This window comes from Lissotriton vulgaris, chromosome 12, assembly GCF_964263255.1.
Source record: "Lissotriton vulgaris chromosome 12, aLisVul1.2, whole genome shotgun sequence".
Classification (NCBI taxonomy): Eukaryota; Metazoa; Chordata; class Amphibia; order Caudata; family Salamandridae; genus Lissotriton; species Lissotriton vulgaris.
Window position 1 is genome coordinate 756,514,720 of NC_141700.1, and position 21,592 is coordinate 756,536,311.

The 21,592-nt window shown below is 44.9% G+C and overlaps 1 protein-coding gene across 1 annotated transcript in view; it reads left to right on the forward strand.

Moving 5' to 3' along the window:
• WRAP53 (WD repeat containing antisense to TP53) overlaps nucleotides 1-21,175 on the forward strand; it is a 159,645-nt gene extending 138,470 nt beyond the window's left edge. The window contains exons 9-11 of the mRNA XM_086946059.1: nucleotides 1,864-1,967; nucleotides 13,637-13,780; nucleotides 16,416-21,175. Coding sequence (XP_086802185.1) covers nucleotides 1,864-1,967; nucleotides 13,637-13,780; nucleotides 16,416-16,662 — 495 coding nt within the window. The 3' untranslated portion in view covers nucleotides 16,663-21,175. The remainder of the gene's footprint in view (nucleotides 1-1,863; nucleotides 1,968-13,636; nucleotides 13,781-16,415) is intronic.
• Nucleotides 21,176-21,592: the final 417 nt, after the last annotated feature.

The window sequence follows — 21,592 nt, forward strand, 5'->3', positions numbered from 1 at the left end:
AGCTCATCTTCTGTCTTCGCACTGTACACCCAACCTTCCACATAGGTCAACTACACTCTCCTGTACCTCACATAGGACCTTCAGCTGCATGCGGGTTAACTCCTCTCCTGCCACAGTAACATACTTAGCTGCTGCAAAAAAAAGAAAAAGAAAACACTGCAACATTATTGGAGCACCTCATAGGCTTTCACGCTCTACTCCCAGCTCCCTTCGGATGATGCCCTTTACTCGCACACATCGTCCACCATTATGCAGCATCAGTGGCAAATGCATGCGATTTAAGTACTAGAAAACAAAATGGTTTGGTTGCTCTTGAAACTTGATGTGCTGATTTTTCACCCCAAGTACATAATATTCTTAGATAAATAACTACACTCTTATTACAGCATATCACTCAAAGAGCCATAGTTTTACTCTCACTCTCTGAGACGTCTTATGTTCTTTGTCTGGACCGGTTAATTGAGCTTACATACGTCTGGAGTGGTGTGCTCACTCTCTAAAAATCTACTAGTACTTTGTGTGTTTATCAGTTTAGGATTACTCCTCTTGCTGACACTGTGTGAATGCTTCTCACTCCTTCACATCCTGTTGGATCTGTAGTCTCAAAGGTTCACTGTTTCATTAAAGCAAGTTATGTATTCCTCACAATTGCATGCACCAGTCAGATGAAATGGCGGACCACTTCTCTTATTTTATTTCCTAAATATTTATGGCTGCATACTCGTGAGTATTCAATTGCATTTTTAATTTACCCAAATGGTTGGCACTATTTTTCAACCTGATTATTTTTACGGTCTGTTTAAAAAGAATACCTGTATTTTCTTCCTTAATCTCAAAGTTTTTACACTTTCTCCTCTTTCCCACATTGATTATTGATGCAAGTCCCTCATTTAGTGCATATCTCCTTCATGGCAACTCCAGACAGTTTGACCCTGGAAAAAACTGAATTTTTTATTTTTTTGTACTCTTTGGGTCTGATGTGCAGCCATTTACCCACAACAATGAGCTGTTAGTTGGGGGCGAGTTCCACAAATAATTTGTGCACACAGCAAGCCGCATTGAGTAATCACCTAAGCGCGCCTGCCAACAAGGGTCATCCTGCAGTAGAGGAATTTTATGAACCTTTGCTACAGGCCACAACAGAGGAGAACAAGGTTGCTGTGAGTTTAGGGAGCCTTCAGGGAGGTCTGTCATAATAAGTGTGCTTATTGTACAGCGCTTTGAACTCATAAGAGAAGGTGCCCCTCATGTGGGGACAGACACCCTGTTGTCTATCTCCAGAGCAAGTAGGAGCTGGTCCAAAGTGCCACCCTCTATTTCGCTCTCCGTCACCCACTCTCACAACTCCACGTTCTGGGACTTCTAGGCTGAAGCCCACTTAGGACTAAAAATAGACTTTCATCCTCATCCCTTATACACTGAACTTGAGATTTGCTGTTGGTCTACCATAGTCAGGTTGGCGTGAAACCAGCTGCGGGGTCTTGCCAGTGGCTCGCAAGACAGGTCCTCGGATAAATGACTGTTAACACTTGTGGTGGCTTACACCATTTTTCTGGCTCCAAGGTTAAACCCAGAAGAAGCCTTGCAACATTTAAGCAAATAAAAACATTTATTTAATTTTGAACGCATCATCAAATGTTAGTCACATGTTCATACCATAAATGTTAAGCTTTTTCTGTCTTGAACTAGCTTCAGCAAGAGTCTCCATCTGTCTGTAAACTTATAAGCAAAAGTGTAGGTTGAATGATTGTCATGACTTTTGGTAGGCAGGTAATATCAGTTCCAGGTATGCCTGGTTTTAGGGTATACACACCTTGGTAATGATGAAAGTTATGATGCATCTCTTCTCACTGATATTTCTAGGATCCAGAAATTCTAGCCTGGGATCTTCGACAGCCAGGTCAAGTGCTCTTTTCCATGATGCGGAGTGTTACAACTAACCAGAGAATGTACTTCGACTTGGAAACGTGAGTTGTTGATGTTTTGTCATGTTATTTATCTGTAACCTGACCACTGCTAAACAATTTACTTCTTGGTCTCAACCCTGCAGCAATGGGAACAGTCCAGACCCAATCTGACCGGCAGTTTCGGCTGGACTGTTCCCATTGGAACAAGGCAAGGTCAAGCCCGATTTGCAGATGGCTGGGTCTAAACTGAGGTGGCATAGTGTGCAAAGTAACAATGGATTGGATGCCGCTCTGAATAATTACCAGTGGCTGAGATTAATTCAAGCTGATTCCATCCATCCCTTTTTGTATACTTCATCAATCATGATTGGGTGGTTGTGGCTGTCCTGTAGTGGTTCCACCGCTGTAGTTGACCACCACCACGGATTAGTCCACCGAACTCGTAAGTAGGCCCGAAGTCTAGGGATAGCAATCGGGAGGCTATTTGTATTTTGAGAAATAAGAGGTTTAAAAAATATGATCTTGAGATTCAGAGACTGGCTTGTTATGTGACAGAATTAGAAAATCCCAGGAGATGAGGCAATATCAGGGTTTTTGGCCTCCTCGAGGGTATTGAGAAAGATGCAGATAAATGCGGCAGTCGGTCTCCCAAAGATAAATACTACTATGCCTAGAGACTCCGACATTGAAAGGGCACATACAGTGCCTGTACATTAGATTAAGGATAGTAATTATCCCAGGCTAATGCTCTTGAGACTACTAGGCTTCTTTAACTACACCTTGATACTTCAAATGGCCAAGAAGAACCCCAACGATGAGTGGGAAGAATGCAGACTTACATTTGCTCAAGATTTTGCAAGAGATAAAGAAAAGAATAACAAAAGTTTTCCTTATCTTTGACCACAGAAAGGAAAACGGATATGTCAAGTCATAAAAAAGTCAAGTCATAAAATTTGTAGAGCGCACTACATACCCAGAGGGTTTCAAGGCGCTTAGGAAGGGGAGGAGGATTACTTGTCAAATATCCACGTTTTAAGTTGCTTTCTGAACGCTAGGTGGTTCTGGGTGAGGCGAAGGTAAGCGGGGAGTGAGTTCCATGTTTTAGCAGCCAGGTATGAAAAGGATCTGCCTCCCATGGTGGTCTTGTTAATGCGAGGTACAGTGGCGAAGGCTTGGCTGGAAGAACGTAGTTGGCGGGAGGGGGTGTAGAAGGACAGTCGTGAGTTGAGGCAATCTGGTCCGATGTCGTAGAGTGATTTGTGTGCGTGGGTAAGCAGTCGGAAAGTGATCCTCTTATTGATGGGCAGCCAGTGGAGGTCTTTAAGGTGACCAGAGATGTGTTCGTTGCGTGGGATGTCTAATATGAGCCTGGCTGAGGCGTTTTGGATTCGTTGGAGTTTCTTCTGGAGTTTTGCGGTAGTACCCGCGTAGAGGGTGTTTCCGTAGTCCAGTCGGCTCGTGACCAGAGCGTGGGTGACTGTTTTCCTTGTTTCGGAGGGGATCCAACGAAATGTTTTTCTGAGCATGCGAAGAATGTTGAAGCAGGAAGAGGATACGGCGCTGACTTGTCTGTTCATTGAGAGTGAAAAATCCAGGATGACGCCAAGGTTCCGTGCGTGGTCTGTCGGGATGGGTGCTTTTCCGAGGGCTTCCGGCCACCAGGAGTCGTCCCATGCAGAGGGGGATGTACCTAAGATGAGGACTTCTGTTTTGTCTGAGTTCAGTTTCAGCCGGCTTTGTTTCATCCATTCGGCAACTTCTTTCATTCCTTTGTGTAGGTTAGTTTTGGCGATGCTGGGGTCATTGGTGAGAGAAAGGATCAGTTGAGTGTCATCCGCGTAAGAGATGATGTTGAGGTTGTGTTGGCGTGCGATGGTTGCGAGGGGGCTCATGTATACGTTGAAGAGGGTGGGGCTGAGTGAGGATCCTTGTGGTACGCCGCAGATGACTTCAGAGGCCTCGGACTTGAATGGAGGAAGGCGGACTCTCTGGGTTCTTCCGGTGAGGAACGAGGTGATCCATTCAAGTGCTTTTCCTTGGATTCCGATGTTATTGAGGCGTTGTAGAAGGGTGCTGTGGCAGACTGTGTCGAAGGCAGCGGAGAGGTCGAGGAGGATGAGGGCGACTGTGTCTCCATTGTCCAGTAGAGTTCGAATGTCGTCTGTTGCTGCGATGAGGGCGGTCTCAGTGCTGTGTTTTGCTCGGAAGCCAGATTGTGAGGGGTCGAGGGATTTGTTTGCTTCGAGGAAGGCGGCGAGCTGGTTGTTGACAGCTTTCTCGATGACTTTGGCCGGGAATGGAAGAAGCGAGATGGGGCGGTAATTTTTGAGTTCGGTAGGGTCCGCTGTTGGTTTTTTCAGAAGGGCGGTGAGTTCAGCGTGTTTCCAGTCTTCCGGGAAGGTGGCGGAGTTGAAGGAGCAGTTGATGACGTCTCGGAGGTGCGGTGCTATGACGATACAACTTTTAACACATGTAAAGGGAAGATGCAAACATTTGAAGATACTGTTTCACTCCTTTTCCTATGAGATAATAACAAGGATATGAACATGTGAGCACTGTTGCCTTGCAGCTCACATAGAATCACTGTTTTTGGTTAAAGTTAGCATACCTGTCTTAGTTGGTAATCTCATCTTATAGTGGCACCTGTAGGTTTTCATATTTTTTGGGAATCGTTTTAGTTTGTACTTGTCGTATGATTAGACCCTGTGTTTAATTGGAGCATCAGATTTCACGTGTGTCCTACCTGTACTCTTTTATGGGGACCGGCACTTATATTTTCTCTTGAGATGTCTGACCCTAGCAAGAGAGAGAAAACCGCAAATGGGAGAAAGAACGGGGAAGAGAAAGATGGAAAAAACGTAACAAAGGGACAAAGTCAGAATGAAAAGAACCTGCAAGAATGAGATAAAGAAACTGGGAGAAGCATTTGAATCCTTGATAATTCTGCATTTGTGTTGGATGTTTTGCAGGTCACGCTGTCACCCTGCGTGGCGCCATGTGCCCTTACCATTTCCAAGTGCCTTCTGTTTGACCTGCCTGCTAATAAAACAAGATTAAAAACAAAAAAAGGGGCAGGGAGCGTCTGGTGGTGGATTGGAGAGGCATGAGGTGTAACTTAGACTATGCAGCCTAAGTTTTTTGTATCCCAACTGTCTGTAGCATTAGCCTCGGGGTTCTGAGCAAAACTTTGGACTGGGGTACTTGGTCTGTTACTCTGGAAAGACCTGCTCCTCAGGTTCTGACATTTGGTTCCTGTTTTCAAGAGTAGATTTATGATCAACTATTAACTTAGTTTTTACTTGTAAGATTGCTGTTCTAGTTCAAATATCGATTTCATATCATTCTACTACTCTGAGTTATCGATAGGTCAATTGTTAAATGTTGTGAAAGTCTACCCCACTTTCTTTTTAATTTGTTTTATTAAAGTTTCAATCATGGTATAATAACAGTACTTTATGCATGTGAGGGCATGATATTGTGATAAAACCAGAGTTTTCCTCACTTGAGTGTGTCCCATCCACTTTCATTAAATTACACATACCTTTATTTACGGTTGTGTGAAGATGTAGAGTAAGATTACTACAGTTTATTTCCATTATGGTCTTCCTTAAGTAGCCTATCAGTAAGCCATGTTAAGTTGTTCCGCATACATTCTAAAATGGTTTTATGCAGAAATTAATACATAACTAACTTATTTCTTGGCAGATTAGGCTGCTAGTATGGCTAAATATTGGGAATGGTGAAGAGAAATAGAGAGGATGATAGGGGATGTGATCTATTCCATTGGTTGGTGCTTGACCCAGTTTGGGGAGGGGTGCCGCAGAGTCGGACAGGGCCACTGGAGTCTCATAATAATGGCTCTTCAAACTGGACCAAGTGCAACCCTTTCCACATTTCACTCTTGGGGTAGCGAGGGCTAGCAGTCAAAGACAGGTGCTCCGCACTCAATCAACCAACAGATACAATAATGTCAGTGTCCAGCCCACTGCTTATCTTATTAAGAAAAATAATCTAACGGCAGTACTTTATACTACACAGTTCATTCAGCATAAGCAGTAGTGCTGGTCACGGCTTTCTTCCAGTGCATCACTTCCCTTTTTCCTCCTCTATGCAGTGTCCCCCTCCGAGTGACCCTAGATGAACGTGTCACCAAGGAATTCTGGCAGAAACATGAATAATTCCCCCATGTAAATCAGATCACTTGTTTGTTCGGGTTCTCCCACTGGTGATGTAATGGGTATGAGTTGAGTTCTTGGTCCCTCATACATGACTATCACAGACTCCGCGTGTGATTCTACCACAGTGGGAGGCTTGTCAACATGTGGTTGCAGGCCGCCAAGATGGCCCATTGCTAACTGGGGCTTTCTGGCTGATCCACTGTTCCACGGTAAGAATGGTACTCGTGCAGGCCCTGACCACACAGTGGCTGTCCTGCCTGACTGATGAAACTGGGCTAGGCCTAACTGGGCTGACATTTTCGCAGACAGACTAAAGACTGAATTACCATCATTGCTTAGTTAGTAGCATACTAGATCTATGAAAAGTAGAATTTCAAGTGACAGCATCAGGTTGTTTGGTCATGTAATAAATTTCACAGAGGGGACGGTTATCATATCTAATGCAGTGGACCGGGACAATCTTTTGTCATTTGAGTTGAGATGCGTTTTGTAAAATGCAGTTAAATATTGGAAGCTTTAATTGAACAGCAGATGTCTCCATATTTGTATATTCCCTTTCTGCTGTAATAATTGCTGTCATATTGTCTTTTTAGTTTTTAGTTATTTTTATCTTTGGGTACACTTATATAATTTCAGAAAAACGTTCTTAGATGAAAAAACGGGTTCGAGGCATGTGGGCTGCTGAATTCACATCCTGTGCATAGATCGCCGCCTAGTGTTGGGTCCGGATGATAGCACTTGTTGTCTTGGAAGAGTCTTCGAAGTATCACAAGATAGGTGACTCCTCCCTTGGACTACAGTGCGCATGGGCATCTTCTCCATCCTCAGATTGTTTTTTTCCGCCATTGGGTTCGGATGCAAACTCGACTTCGGAAGGGAAAACAAAACTTTTCTAAAGGCCAAAAGGCCTTCGATTCAACGGTATTGTTCTCGATCGGTACCTCTCTACTCGATCCAGCCTTTCATCTGCAAGCGGTCGTCGACGCAGGCCGTTGGTGGAAAGAAGCCCGTTTAAAAGGTGCCCGCAATGCCATGCCAAGTTCCCACATACTGACAAGCACTCAATATGCAACAAGTGCCTTTCCCCAGACCATAAAGAGGAAAGCTGTCCAGCCTGTGCGCAGTTTCGATCCAAGAAAACTATTCGGAACCGACGTGCAGCCAGGCAAGAAATGCAGCGACAGGCACCAGACCCGGACAACATTTCCGATGACGACCAAGAACTACAAGAGGCGCCAGACTCGAACCTAGAGATCGTCACCGTAGAGGACTACTCGGACTCCGAGGACGAGATACCACCGGGGCAAATCGTGAGTACCCTGTCCCCGACATCATCTACCCCAATAAAAACCTCTCCGGTCAAGGCATCGCCAAAAGGCCTTAGCCAAGATCATAAAAAAGTTTCGATTGCCCCGCCATCCGGCTCGGCTCCGAAACCTTCGGAAACCCCAGGGCCCAGTAACATCGTCCCGAAGAAGGTTCCAGAGCCAAAGAAGGTCGCCAACCCGAAGGGCGTCGATCCGAAAGCGGCCGTACAGCCAAAGAGTGTCGAGCCGAAAAAGACTGTCGTCCCCAAGAAGGCCGCATAGCCCAAAATTGTCGACCCAAAACCTGTTGTCGACCCGAACAAGGCCACACAACCCAGGGCGCTGATCCAAAGAAGGTCGCCGACCCAAACAAGCCTTCGGCACCGAAAAACGTCGACCCGACAAAAGGTGCCGTACACAAGCACGCGTCCAAGCCAGAACGTCCTCTCGGACCGAAAACACCGGATCCGAAGACACCTGTCGATCCAAAAAAGACAATCGACTCCGGAAAGGACGCTCAGCCGAAAAAACAAAAGACTCCAGTCGATCCCAACAAAAACATCAACTCTGGAGACAACACTTCTCCGAAGAAGCCTACGGAGCACAAAAAAACGCGTCGACCCGAAAGACACGGTCGACCCGAAAAAAGGCCCGAGCCGAATAAGTTGGTTCCTAAACCTAAAGTCGTCTACAAACCAAAGCCTAAGACTCAACCCAGGACTTTTGAGGAAGAACTCTTCCACCCAGATCCCTCTGACGACCAAGCAAAAAATTTTATTGACCCACAGACTGGTAAAGTTACCATCCTGCATAGGAAAAAGAGGCCTTTGGACTTTGAACCTCAGTCCCCCATTCCACTAAAGAAAAGGGACTTTGGAACTTCTCCTTCTAGACCCTTCATTCCTTTTCAACCTATCATACCTTCTACTCCTTTCAAACCTTATATTCCTTACTCTCCCTCTCATCACGGGGACAACGAGGGTAACACAGGGGATGAGCCACAGCCTCAATATGACTTCCCACAGAACACTGAACCACAGGAACCATGGGAAGAGCCAACTGACCCTTACAACACCCATCCCATTCCTGACATGTCCTCTTATCCCACTAAACCGTCTCCTACTGACGACACCGTAGTTTTTTATCAGCTCATAGACAGGGCTGAACAGTTCCACAACGTGGATATGCATAACGACCCCGTTGAGTAAGACTTCTTGTTTGACACCTTCCCTACATCAGAAAAAAGTGTCAAAACACTTCCCATGTTAAAGGGAGTTCTGAAACATGCACCTGACATATTTAAGGACACAGCCAGGGCACGGGTAATCAACCCCAGAATAGAGAACAAGTATAGGGGGAGACCCTACTTACATCAAAGGGCAGTTACCACTTGATTCACTGGTAGTGGCCAACGCACGTAAAAGGGCCAACTCCCAAACAACCGGGAAGGCACCTCCCCCAGACAAAGAGTAAAAAATACTAGAGGCATCAGGGAAAAGAGTAGCGGCACAAGCCTCCAACTCGTGGAGGATAGCTAATACACAAGCTCTACTGGCTCGGTACGACAGGGCGCATTGCGACCAGCTAGAGACCCTAATGCAACACCTACCTGAGCCTTTCAAAGCACAAGCCCAAGATCTCATACAGGAGGGAAAATTCATAACAAACGCCTCCATCAAATGCGCGCTTGACACAGCAGACACTGCAGCTAGGTCAATCAACACCATTTTGGATAAAATGAAAAAGGACACAGAGACAGCAAAATCTATGGGGGCATTGCAATTTCAGCAACAAAGGGGCTCCTTTCGTCGCTCCTCATACAGGGCAAACTCACGAGGACATACCTCACAAACAACGGCCTCATATAAAGGTAACGCACAAAGTTCCTTTACTAAAAACACCACCAGAGGAGGCTACAGAGGTAACAATACCAAGGGAAGAGGACGTGGAGGCAATAACACCAGAGCCTCCAGTGCCTCAAAACAGTGACTCTATTACACTACCTCCAGACCACATAACACCGGTCGGAGGCAGACTCCAACAGTTCCTACCCGTCTGGAACACAATTACCACAGACCGGTGGGTGAGAGAAATGATCCAGTCTGGCTACTGCCTAGAACTGACTTCTACACCACCAAGACATCGGCTAATGTCCAGAGAACACATCACCCTCTTACAACAAGAGGTGAACTGCATGCTAGAAAAGGGGGCCATGGAGCAAGTCCCATTCCAACAGCAAGGGAAGGGAGTGGACTCCCTATATTTCCTTATTCCCAAGGACGGCTCTCTCAGACCAATATTGGACCTCAGACCCCTAAATCAATACATACTGTCGGAGCACTTTCATATGATCACATTACAACAAGTGCTCCGGTTGCTACAACAGGGGGATTTCCTAGCCACACTGGACCTCAAAAATGCGTATTTCCACATACCCATCCATCCAGCCCACAGAAAATACCTCCGGTTCACAATAGAAGGTCAACACTACCAATTCAAGGTTTTGCCCTTCAGGGTAACCACGGCTCCAAGAGTGTTTACAAAATGCTTAGCGACCGTGGCAGCACATCTCAGGAGGCAGCACGTCCATGTGTACCCTTACCTGGACGATTGGCTTATACAAGCAAAATCGCACCACCAATGCGCAGCACACACGTCTCAAACAATCCAGCTGTTACACAGCTTAGGATTCTCAATCAACTACACAAAATCACATCTGCAACCGTCCCACATACAGCAGTAGCTGGGAGCCACCATAAACACCTCGGTGGCAAAGGCGTATCCAAACTCAGCAAGGATAGCCAGTATGCAGACACTCATTCGCAAATTCCAGCCACAACACTCTCTGCCAGCTCAAGTCTTTATGCAGCTCATAGGCATGATGGCCTCCTGCATATTCATTGTCCCCCATGCTAGACTCCAAATGCGCCCATTACAGGAATGCCTAGCACGGCAATGGAACCAGGCTCAAGGACAATTAAAAGACCTAGTGTTGGTAGACAGTCGCACTCGCAACTCTCTGCAGTAGTGGAACCCACAAAACCTTTCCAAGGGGCGACTGTTCCAAGAGCCAGTTCCACAACTAGTACTAACAGCGGACGCATCACTGACAGGCTGGAGAGCCCATCTCCTTCAATACACAGTACAGGGGCTCTGGACAAACAAACAGAGAAGGCTGCATATCAACCAACTAGAGTTGCTAGCGATATTCCTAGCCCTAAAAGCATTTCAGAAATACTTGTACAGCAAGACGGTGTTGATCCGGACGGACAACATGACCGCAATGTACTATATCCAGAAACCGGGAGGAATGCACTCTCCACAGCTGTCCCATCTGGCACAGAGCATCTGGAAGTGGGCGATTCCAAAAAACATTTTTCTCCTAGCAGAACACCTTCCAGGGAAGGACAATCAAGTTGCAGACCTGCTCAGCAGGCACAGCTAGCAATTACACGAATAGGAGATTCACCCCCAGGTCCTCCAACCATTCTTCGAGGAGTGGGGTCACCCAGAAATAGACCTGTTTGCCACAAAAGAAAACACGAAATGCCAATACTTTGCCGCCCGGTTCCCACAGCCATTGTCACAGGGCAATGCGATATGGATGAACTGGTCAGGCAGATTTGCGTACGCTTTTCCCCCAGCTCCACTGATCCCGCTGGTGGCACGCAAACTGCGGCAACACTCCCTCACACTAATCCTAGTTGCTCCCAAATGGGCGAGACAACCGTGGTACACGACAATTGGCTGACCAGATGTTTTCTTTCCCTCCAAACACCATCACCTCAGTCTTCTCCCCATTCAGTTTAAGAGAGTTCTGAATCATCCAATGACTAACCGCCTCCATACAAGATCTAAACTTGGAGGCGGTTTGCACATCTGAATGGGAGAGAGAGACACAAGTATTTGGGTGTCATCTGCATAAGATACTACCTCCATCCCGAAAGTTCTTATTAGTTTGGCTAGTGGGGTCACATAGTTGAATAGGGTCGGGCTAAGCGCCGACCCTTGAGGGACCCCACATAGCACTGGTCGGGAGGGAGATAGGAACTCCCCCAGCTTGACTCTTTGTTCCCTCCCATCAAGGAAGGAAGTCAATAGATCTAGGGCTGCGACCTTCACCCCCACATCCCTCAGGCGCGATGTAAGTACTGAGGGGGAGAGGGTATCGAAGGCCGCAGTTAGATCTAGCAGGACCAGGAGGGTGGTCTGGCCCCCATCCACTGTCGTGCGGATCTTATCGAGCACGAGCACGATGGTGAGGGCTGACTCGGTGCTGTGTTCCCTCCTGAATCCATGCTGCAGATTGCACAAATATCATTAAGGAGGCAAGAAGACCAACCACACGAGCGTGCTATGCAGCTAAATGGAAAAGATTTGTTACTTACTGCACCAATAACCAAATCAATCCATTAGACGCATCAATACAGAACATTATATGTTACCTGCTGCACCTACAAAGATGTAACTTAGCATACTCTTCAATACGGCTACACCTTACTGCCATTGCAGCATACCTTCAAAACAGACAACACCTGTCACTGTTTCGAATACCAGCAATCAAAGCTTTCATGGAGGGTCTAAAAAGGGTGATTCCTCCTAGGCACCCCCTTCCCCAGTCTAGAATCTCAATATAGTGCTTACCAGACTCATGGGCCCTCCTTTCGAAACTTTACATTCTTGCGAAATACAACTCCTAAAGTGGAAAGTTGCTTTTCTAGTAGCCATCACCTCACTCAGAAGAGTGAGTGAATTACAAGCGCTTACAATTCAAGAAACCTTCATGCAGGTACACGCCAACAGGGTGGTTCTTGGAACAAACCCTAAATTCATGCCTAAGGTTGTATCCAATTTCCATATCAACCAATCAATAGAACTTCCAGTGTTCTTTCAAAATCCACAGTCAGTAGCTGAGAGAGCCCTGCACACACTAGACGTAAAGAGGGCTCTACTTTACTACGTGGACAGAACTAAATCCTTTCGGAAAACAAAGCAACTGTTTGTTGCCTTTGCACCACAGCACAAGGGGAATCCAATTTCAAAATCAGGAATAGCCAGATGGATAGTTAAATGCATTCAGATATGCTATCAAAAGGCAAAACGCACTTTAACCGTCCCCCCAAAAGCACACTCCACTAGGAAAATGGGGGCATCCATGGCTTTCCTAGGAAATATACCTCTTGAAGACATCTGTAAGGCAGCCACATGGACCACCATACACACTTTCACAAAACATTACTGTGTAGATGTACAAACAAAACAGCAAGCTGCTGTAGGCCAGGCTGTCCTCAAAACTCTTTTTCAAACTGCTGCAGCTGGCACAGGTAACCACCGCTAGAGGAGATACTGCTATACAGTCTATGCACAAGATATGAATTCAGCAGCCCACATGCCTAGAACGGAATATGCTACTTACCAGTATGCATCTGTTCTTGGCATGTAGGGCTGCTGACATTCATATCGCCCGCCCTCCTCCCCGGTGCCTGTAGCAGCTGCAGCATTCTCTCTGGCATGGCCATCTCTTACTTTGCTATTTCCATCTCTGCCACAATGGCGAAAAACAATCTGAGGATGGAGAAGATGCCCATGCGCACTGTAGTCCAAGGGAGGAGTCACCTATCTCGTGATACTTCGAAGACTCTTCCAAGACAACAAGTGCAATCATCTGGACCCAACACTAGGCTGCGATCTATTCACAGATATGAATGTCAGCAGCCCTAGATGCCAAGAACAGATGCATACTGGTAAGTAGCATATTCCTTACAAGAACAGTGTTAATAGTGAAGATATTGAAATTGAAACAAAGCATTTAATTTCTTTTTTTTGGTGGTCTGTTATAAATACACCAAAATTGTCCGATGTTTGTTAAGGGTGCAGGATGGATCAGAATCTTTGGGGTGGTTTTGAGGGAGGAGCTAATAGAGCAGTGTTGGTGTGCAGAGCCTATCTCTCACCCTTTCGCCATCAATTACCAGTTGAAACTGAAGGGCTTGCCTTTTTGCCCCCTTTTGTGTATGCTGTCGTGCAGTGGGTTCCTATAAGTCCTTAGAGGGAGGGGGCATGAAGATTGGGAATGCTGCCTTGTTTTGTTTGCATGGTGCGCTGCACCCCCATGAGAAAGGCGTCATTTCTTTTCAGGGGATGTTTCATGTACTTTGTTGCTTGCTGACCTTGTTCACGAAACCACAACACTGTGTTGGAGCCCAGAAGCCATGCATTCACTGCCACTCTCCCTTTCCTGTAGGAGCGGCCAGTATCTTGTGAGTGGCAACACAGAAGGTGTGGTGTCAGTTTGGGACACCACCTTGCCTCCTACCGGCATTGAATATCCGATCTTGGAGCCTGTGCTTCAGTTCCAGGCACATAAAGACTGCGTCAACGGAGTCAGGTAAGCAAGTTTGCTTATGCATTCGATTTCACCTGGCCCTGCAGTGCCAGGGTGATGATGAAGAGGAGAGACCGGACATCATGCATCAGCCCTATCGACTGTGCTTTTCCTAAATGTTGTCTCTGGCGGGAAATAGTATGATCTTAGAATGTTTGGAAGGCGACCTGGGAAAGTTACTCCAGTGGTTTCATGCTTTTGATATTCATATAGGTCCAACATGCTTGTCACAAGATTTAACCGCTAAGAGTTAAACTCCGCATTTTGCACCTTGCGAGGTCGATAACATTTGCAAGTGCTTGGTGCAATTTATTTAAATACTAGATTTTACCATTTTTATCTCACTGCTGGATTTTACACATTTTGTACAGATATTCCAGAAAACTCCATGCAAGAATTTTAATTTAGCAGTTCAAAGAAGGAAAAGCATCGATATCCACAGTTCTTTTGAAGATGCAAGATGTTCTGCTAGCCTTGGCACTTCAACTCCCATTACTGTGCACGCTGCTTCCTGTCGTTTGACTTTTGCATTTATAAACACTAGACCGGAGATTTAGATCTAGGAAAGAGAAAATTGAATTGATGTTTTTAGGGTTTTTTAGGCTTGCCTATGATCTAGATATATATGTTGAGAAAGACATTAAGCACAATGGTGCATTTTCCATTTCTGTGTGCTCCCCAGTTTTGTCAGTGGTACATTTGTGCCACATGGATCACCCACTTTGGTAAAGTGCAGTCACCTGAGTTAGGGTCTTCTGGTCCCACACAAAGTGCCATACTGTCTTTCTAGAGCACTAAAGATAAAGGATAAGTAAGAATGTGAATATATATTTGAACAGCATAATATAATCGAAAAAATATTATAGACACATTTTTATACTAATTTGTTTTCTCTAAATAAAAATAAAATCACTTTTTAGTAATGAGTCTATTCATAAATTGAGCTGTTTTCTTGGGAAAGAAAACCAGGCATGTGTTCAGTGTAATAAATAAAACAAAATAGTACGTTTTAAACTCTACATCATGTCTATAGTCGCAAGTTCTCTTCAGAAAAAAACAAGCATACATAAAAACATGCTATGCCGTAAACCTTGTATGCAGATGCACAATGTAATTTGCCATGTAGTACCTTTTTCAGGGAGGGGAGGGGCAGCATGACCCGGTCAAAATGTCCCTTCTCTTGAGTCATGGCCCTTTCTCACACTCAACAATGGTAATACATAGCTTAACACACGCTGCACATGTCAATAAAAGACTTTATTTGGAGCACGTGGATTCATAAACACAGATTCACACATTTATTGCGACAGGGCCAATGTCCAATCACATGTTCCTATTACTTTGGAGCTGAATCTTCTGGATATTCTTGAGCCTCTTTCTCCCGAGCATCACTGCTTCACACTGTGGGCTTTTACAAGGAGATTTTGGTCTGGCCCTGTGTTTATAACTATTGAACATGAAAAAAGGGCACAAACCACATATGCAAATGGACAGCGAGTAATCTTATTGGTTACCCTCGAATAGGGAAAGAAGGCAGTTCGGTCTGGACTGTTCCCATGAGGCACAGGGTCAAGACTGATTTGCATATATCTGTGTCTGAACTGGGGTGGCGAAGTGAGCTAAAGAACGATGATGGAGTCAACCCAGATCTGCGACTGGGGGTGAGTGTCTGAAAAGTTTCAGCACTCCGTCCATCATCTCCTTGTGTTTGCTTTTTTCGCCCTGAGTTGGCAGGGTATGCCCAGATGTGGGTCCCTTGTTCACTTTGCCACTGGATTCAAGCTAGCCTGGCTGAAGAGGGGTGTTACCCCAAAACTGCCCAGGATGCTTGTTTCGGGTCCAGGGAAGACCAGGCTTGGCAGTTCGGACTGGACTGTTCCCATGAGGCACAGGGTCAGGACTAATTTGCATATAGCTGTGTCTGAACTGGGGTGGCTAAGTGAGCTAAAGAACGATGATGGATTAAACCCAGACCTGTGACTGGGGGCGAGTGTCTGAAAAGTTTCAGCGCTCCGTCCATCATCTCCTTGTGTTTGCTTTAATACATAGCATAGCATTAGCTGCACATGTCAATAAAAAATTTATGTGGAGCAAGTGAATTAATAAACCTAGATTCACACATTTATTGCGACAGGGCCAATGTCCGATCACATGTTCCTATAACGATGGAACTGAGTCTTCTGGATATTCTATATCCTCATTCTCCTGAACATCAATGCTTCACACTATGGGCTTTTACAAGGAGATTCTGGTCTCGTCCTGTGTTTACAACTATTGAACATGAAAAAAGGGCACAAACCACATATGCAAATGTACAGAGAGTAATGTTATTGGTTACCATTGCAGAGGGAAAGGAGGCGCAGCCTGACCTACAAATAATATTCTGCATATGTGTGTGTCTGTATTGTGTGTAATAATAATCTGTATGACGGGGCATTTTTTGGATGCCACGGACTGGTGACTTGGTGCCTTTATTGAGAAGCAGCTTATGGACCACTGTTGCCCTGTCACCTCCTCGCTTGCTTCAAGGTGTGGTCTGGGAAAGGGATGGGATTGTACTGATGGGACTTATCCAGAAATCAAGAGGAGGGACTCATAGCAAACACTTTAACTGTAGCATGTATTTCTCTCTCATCAGTTTGCACCCCAACATGCCACTTCTAGCCACTTCGTCCGGCCAACGGAAATTCCCTGACCTCTGCGAGAGTGCAGACGAGGATGACCCAGAAGGCACAGACGGTGACCTGATGACACTGAAGCACATCCAGAGTGAGAACTGCTTGCGGGTCTGGTGGTGCGGTGGCCCAGAGATGGAGGAGGACGAAGGGCCGTGTCCGGCAGCCCCTCAGACTGGAGAGAATGCACATGGGGAGACTGGACTCTGAAGCCAGTTGCACCATCCCTTGTAGTTTTGGCACGGCATGGTGTGTAGGAGCTCCCCTCGACCTCTCCCCAGAGGAATGACTGCTTTAGACTTTGTGCCATCTATACTGAGCAAAATGGAGACCTTGCAGCTCCCACCCAAAGGAGGGCTTTGTGCAGCAGTAAAACTGCATTATATGTACAAGTGATGAATTTTGGTTGACGTACAGCAGTCTACCTGTAACATTCAAGCCCAAATCCTGTTTTCGAGTTGGAAGTCCAAGGAGCAGGATTTATTTTATGTTCTACCTTTCTACTATAACATTTGTATTACTCTCTGAATGTGATGGTTTTTGTCAGCTAGTCAACCATTCAGGTTTCCCAGAGCCTGCTGTGAGTTGCCCTGCTCTTCTATACTAATGGCTGTCTCTCACCCTAATATGGTTATCCATTTGCGTTTCCTTCTCGAGAATGTTACTTTTGCCAACTGTTCTCCAAGTACCCTCCCACTAGCTCTGTTCCAGAACTGGTTACCACTAGGGATATTGACTTTCGGCTAGATTAGCCCTAAGATTGATAATTTGGTTAGTAAATGCTTACCTGTTATCTGATAACTTCACCTCAGTCCTGTCCCTCACTCTATCCAACCCTCTGTGCTCTGGCCCTACAGACAGATCCACTGTTTCATTCACAGGAAGATGAAAGGGAACCTGATGGTCCAGTGTGGGGGTATTCCTAGAAATATTCACTGTTCCAACAATCAGCATATTCTCCGATAGCAGTTATGGGAGCCAGAAACGTGCCATTCTTTGCAATCAAGATCTGTTGTAGATTCACACCATCAAAATACTCGTGTGATGTTTAGCTAGACCTTAGTCAATCCTTTAAAAGGAAAACACAACACTTAGGCTTCTGTCGAGTGTCTGTTCGGAGACTATACGAACACCACTTAGGACCCCTGATATCCTCTTTAGTCTCACGCCATCCTCCGGTTATTTTGTATATCATTGTGTCCTTCTGGGTATCAGTTTGTGTGTTTTATTTAGCCTCTTCTTAATAGACCTTGAAAACTATTTCAGAAAAGCTCCTCTATTCATTAATGGAGTTATGTTTGCTACCACTTTTGCATAACAGGATGTCTACGTATTGTTATGGATCATTGACACAGCTGAAGTTTTAAACATGTGCCTATCAGGAAGTGTTTGGAGCGATGCAAACGTTGACAGCTAAGATGAGACTCTCTGCCCTCCAACCATGAGCTTTACTAATATTAAATCGGAATTTCCTGGTGCCTGAACTAAAACTCCTGGCGACATTGAGTATGGGTGCAGTGAACAGATGAGCTAGATGGGATTGCCCAGTCATGAGAAATTCTTGGGATGAGGGGCCAAATGCCTAAAAAAGCTGTCCTCCAGTTTACAAGGTCCTTGCCAGTGCAGGAATTGTTCCTCAAAGTCCAGTTACCCCATGCCTTTCTATAATTAAGGACTGTTGAACGAGGCTTGCAACCGACTGAAAAGATAAACATGTCTGGTCATGATCTATGTCTGCACCTACATACATGAGCATGTCAATAGCTTTTGTCCTAAAAACATGGTTTTGCATCTGTGCCATGCCAAAGACCTTAAGGCCTATCTCCAATAGCCTAAACTTCAATATCTAAGCCTGCACACAGTGTGTTCTTTCAAGCCCGCCAAGGGCTCCTGGCCTCCTGGCCTCTAAACAATAGACATTGAAACCTAGCTCTACTGTATCTCTTCTGACAGTGTTGAGGCAGATTTGGACGCCAAGCCTTCGTTTGACTACTAAATCTCTCGCTAGCTTTGAGGTGCTGTATGTAGACTATTCAGAAGAGCAGTAGTTGAGAAATTCTCTGGTGAGTTGAGATTTTTGGAGGCATACTGCCCAATCCCTCCCCATAAGACATATATTCTTGTATTGGTTATCTGAAATTTTACCATTAATGTTCTCATTTATACCATTTGTATGGGTTTGTGGCGATAACTTTACAAGCCCAGATTATCAGGAGCTGCCATTAGAACCTGCAGCATTTTCGTTTGCTCAGCAGTTGGTTTGCTAGAATATCCTAGAAGACAAACATGGTTAGCCCTGGCCTCTTACCAAATCTAGAACTGCACTCATGGTTCCAGTCTGCGCCCAGAGCACTCCCTCTAGATTCAGTTTCGTAATACCGATTACAGCCAATTGAAGATGGGCATGCAGCTAAGCAGGACTGTCAGTAGCTCATTGCTTGTAGCACTATGTGGGAGAGCAGTGTGGGTCTAAAAAAAAAAAGATGCAAGCTATTCTTTAGTAAGGAAACAATTGTATCTAATCAGCTTGTTCAATTTACAGCTACAAGGTGCTCAGTAAGGCATTAATGCCACAGACTCTTGGCCACAAGAGGTCCCATTCCAGCCTCCATTGTCCTTTTCAGTGGCTCACGCAGGTCTATCAAAAATCAAGCTATAGATTGGCAGGTGTCAATAAAAGCGGAAACTCGTGGAGTTGGGTTTTAATTCAAACAATCCCATTGAAACCTAATACATTATCAAGCACAGCGGGACCTTCATCCAACACCTCTACTCTATGTAGAATAGACAACACCTATTCTACGAATTCAGCTTCAGTACAAAAGAGGAAACCGCCTTTACAACGCGGTCAAACCACGCGTGCTGCTTTCCTGCAAACTCAACCACGCTCACCTTAACCATGCATATGCCTTAACCATGTGTTGTAGAGGCACATGTGGTTTAGCCATGCGTGCCTCGATCATTCAACCGCCCAGAACCGTGCTTATTTCCCAGTGATGGTATTCTCGGTTACTCCTGCTACATATCTGTTCATGACTAGAGAAAATGCAGTGTTGAGTCTGCAATGTATATATCTCTCAGCTAAAATGTATTTCTGAATGCGTTCTTTTTACGTCAAGGAAATTTCTGTACACTTTTCCCATGCTATGAATTTATGGAGTAGTTGAAAATGTGAAGTGGTCTCAAAAGACTGTGGTTGTCATTACTCCTATGTCATCTCATCACATCAAATAACAATACCACTTAACCCGTTAACCAAGGCGTAAATTCCGCCGCGGTGCGGGTGATTTATTGCTTAGGCAGGGCCGAGTCGGCCAACTGATGTGCGCAGCACTACCGAGGTAGTGCTCCCGACGGCCGTTGGCTGACGCGCGCACGCAAGGGTTTAACAAAAAGGCCATTGTCTGCAAATTCTAGCACACTTTCAACAAGAAGGATGGCAGTGACTGCTGCTCTTCGATAAATGTTCCATCAACCGAAATAGGGATAAAAAGCAACATTGTGTACTTTACAAAACTTCCCAAGACACTATTTCTAAGATTCCAATGCTTACCAAGCTTCTAAAGAAGATCAAGCAACAAAGAGGTGGTCATTAAGAAAGTGCATTTCCCTCTTTCCTGCTTTATCTTAAATGATTCTTGCAGTGTAACACAAAGCATGTACATCTGTCATGATTGAAAGGGTGTGTTACTTACCTGTGACATTGGTTTTCACCATTGTGTTTTACATAGAGCCAAAGTCAGATGTCCCCTCCAGCCTCCTCAGGAGGCAAATGTGATAATAGTGAGCTGCTCGCTGGAAGCAACAGCCAGGCCATGTGAGATGAATGTGTTGTTAAACTCAATTTGCTTCAGAAGTTCGATAGCTCCTGAATAAAGACCTTCCCGTTGCAGACACCCATATATTTTACAGGCTCTAAAGCTATTCAACATCCTCCCACTAGAAGACCAGCATATCATTGCACGTCATCAAGACGTGATATTAGGCTGTCATTGGACTCCTCACAGAACCACAATCCATCCTCCTCGAAAATCTGATTTCTTTTGTGTTTTTCCTTCACGCGTTGAAATGTGGAATGTACTTGTAAACCCAACAGTGCCCTTTTCATTGCTTCTTTGGAAATCATGTAGGTGGGCTAATGAGAGCCTGCTCTTGTATTAAAACCTTAAAGGCTTCGTTCAATAAATTTTCAAGAACTTATGACACAAGTATCATAAGGCGAGTTTATCTAGAATAGATAATTTGCTGCAAAATTGTTACTGGAAAGAAACTTTCTTCTAAACTTTTCCATCACCTGATAAGCTAAAAAGCAGAACACCCCATGGTAATTGTGTTTGTTGGGGTAGTCATGGTGTGAACAATGATTGTGCTGGTACAAAACCAGGATGAAGAGTACTGTACAAACTTTGAAGTTGAAGTGAGTTAAGACACAGTAATAAAAAGTAAATTATTTTGGTGTTACTAGAACATTTCCAGCAGATCTTATGCCTTCAATTTCCGTACACACTTGGGACAATTTCACGCTACATGTAACTTTGCTCAATCCGCAGTCTAGAATTCCCCTGACTAATCGTATAGCCCCCAAACATGCACTCATTCTGCAATAATATACCTTTCTTTGTCCCAATAGGTTTATATTTTTCTGAGGATTCTAAAAACACATTCAGGCTTTGAAAAAAATTGTGTATTTATTAAAATAAAGTTATTTTGATTTATTTCAGGATATTTTTCGTAGTGACTTTGTTTTTTCCGTCTTTATCCTAAACGGGTCAAGCTGTCCTTCGCAGATTTTAAAGTGGTAAGAAATATGCTGCATACCTGGCTGGACAATTTGCAATTCTGTGGGTCGCAGTGTGTTGCTCTTGTTCCACTCTTTGCTGGTAATGTAGTGGTTGGTGCACCCTCTCAAACCACTTGGTAAACATACATTTTCCACATCTTGATGTGGCACATTCAAGAAGACACTGTAAACAGTTTAGCAAATGTAGAGAAATCTTGGCTTAATTGTGGTGGATTGCTGTACTCAACTGGTTCCTAACAAAGGCCAACTTAAAGACAGGCCAGTCGTTCTCTTTTGGCAAGTGAAGGTGGTGTTTTATTAAGATACCTCTTACGTACTCTTTTAAAAAACTGTATGTGT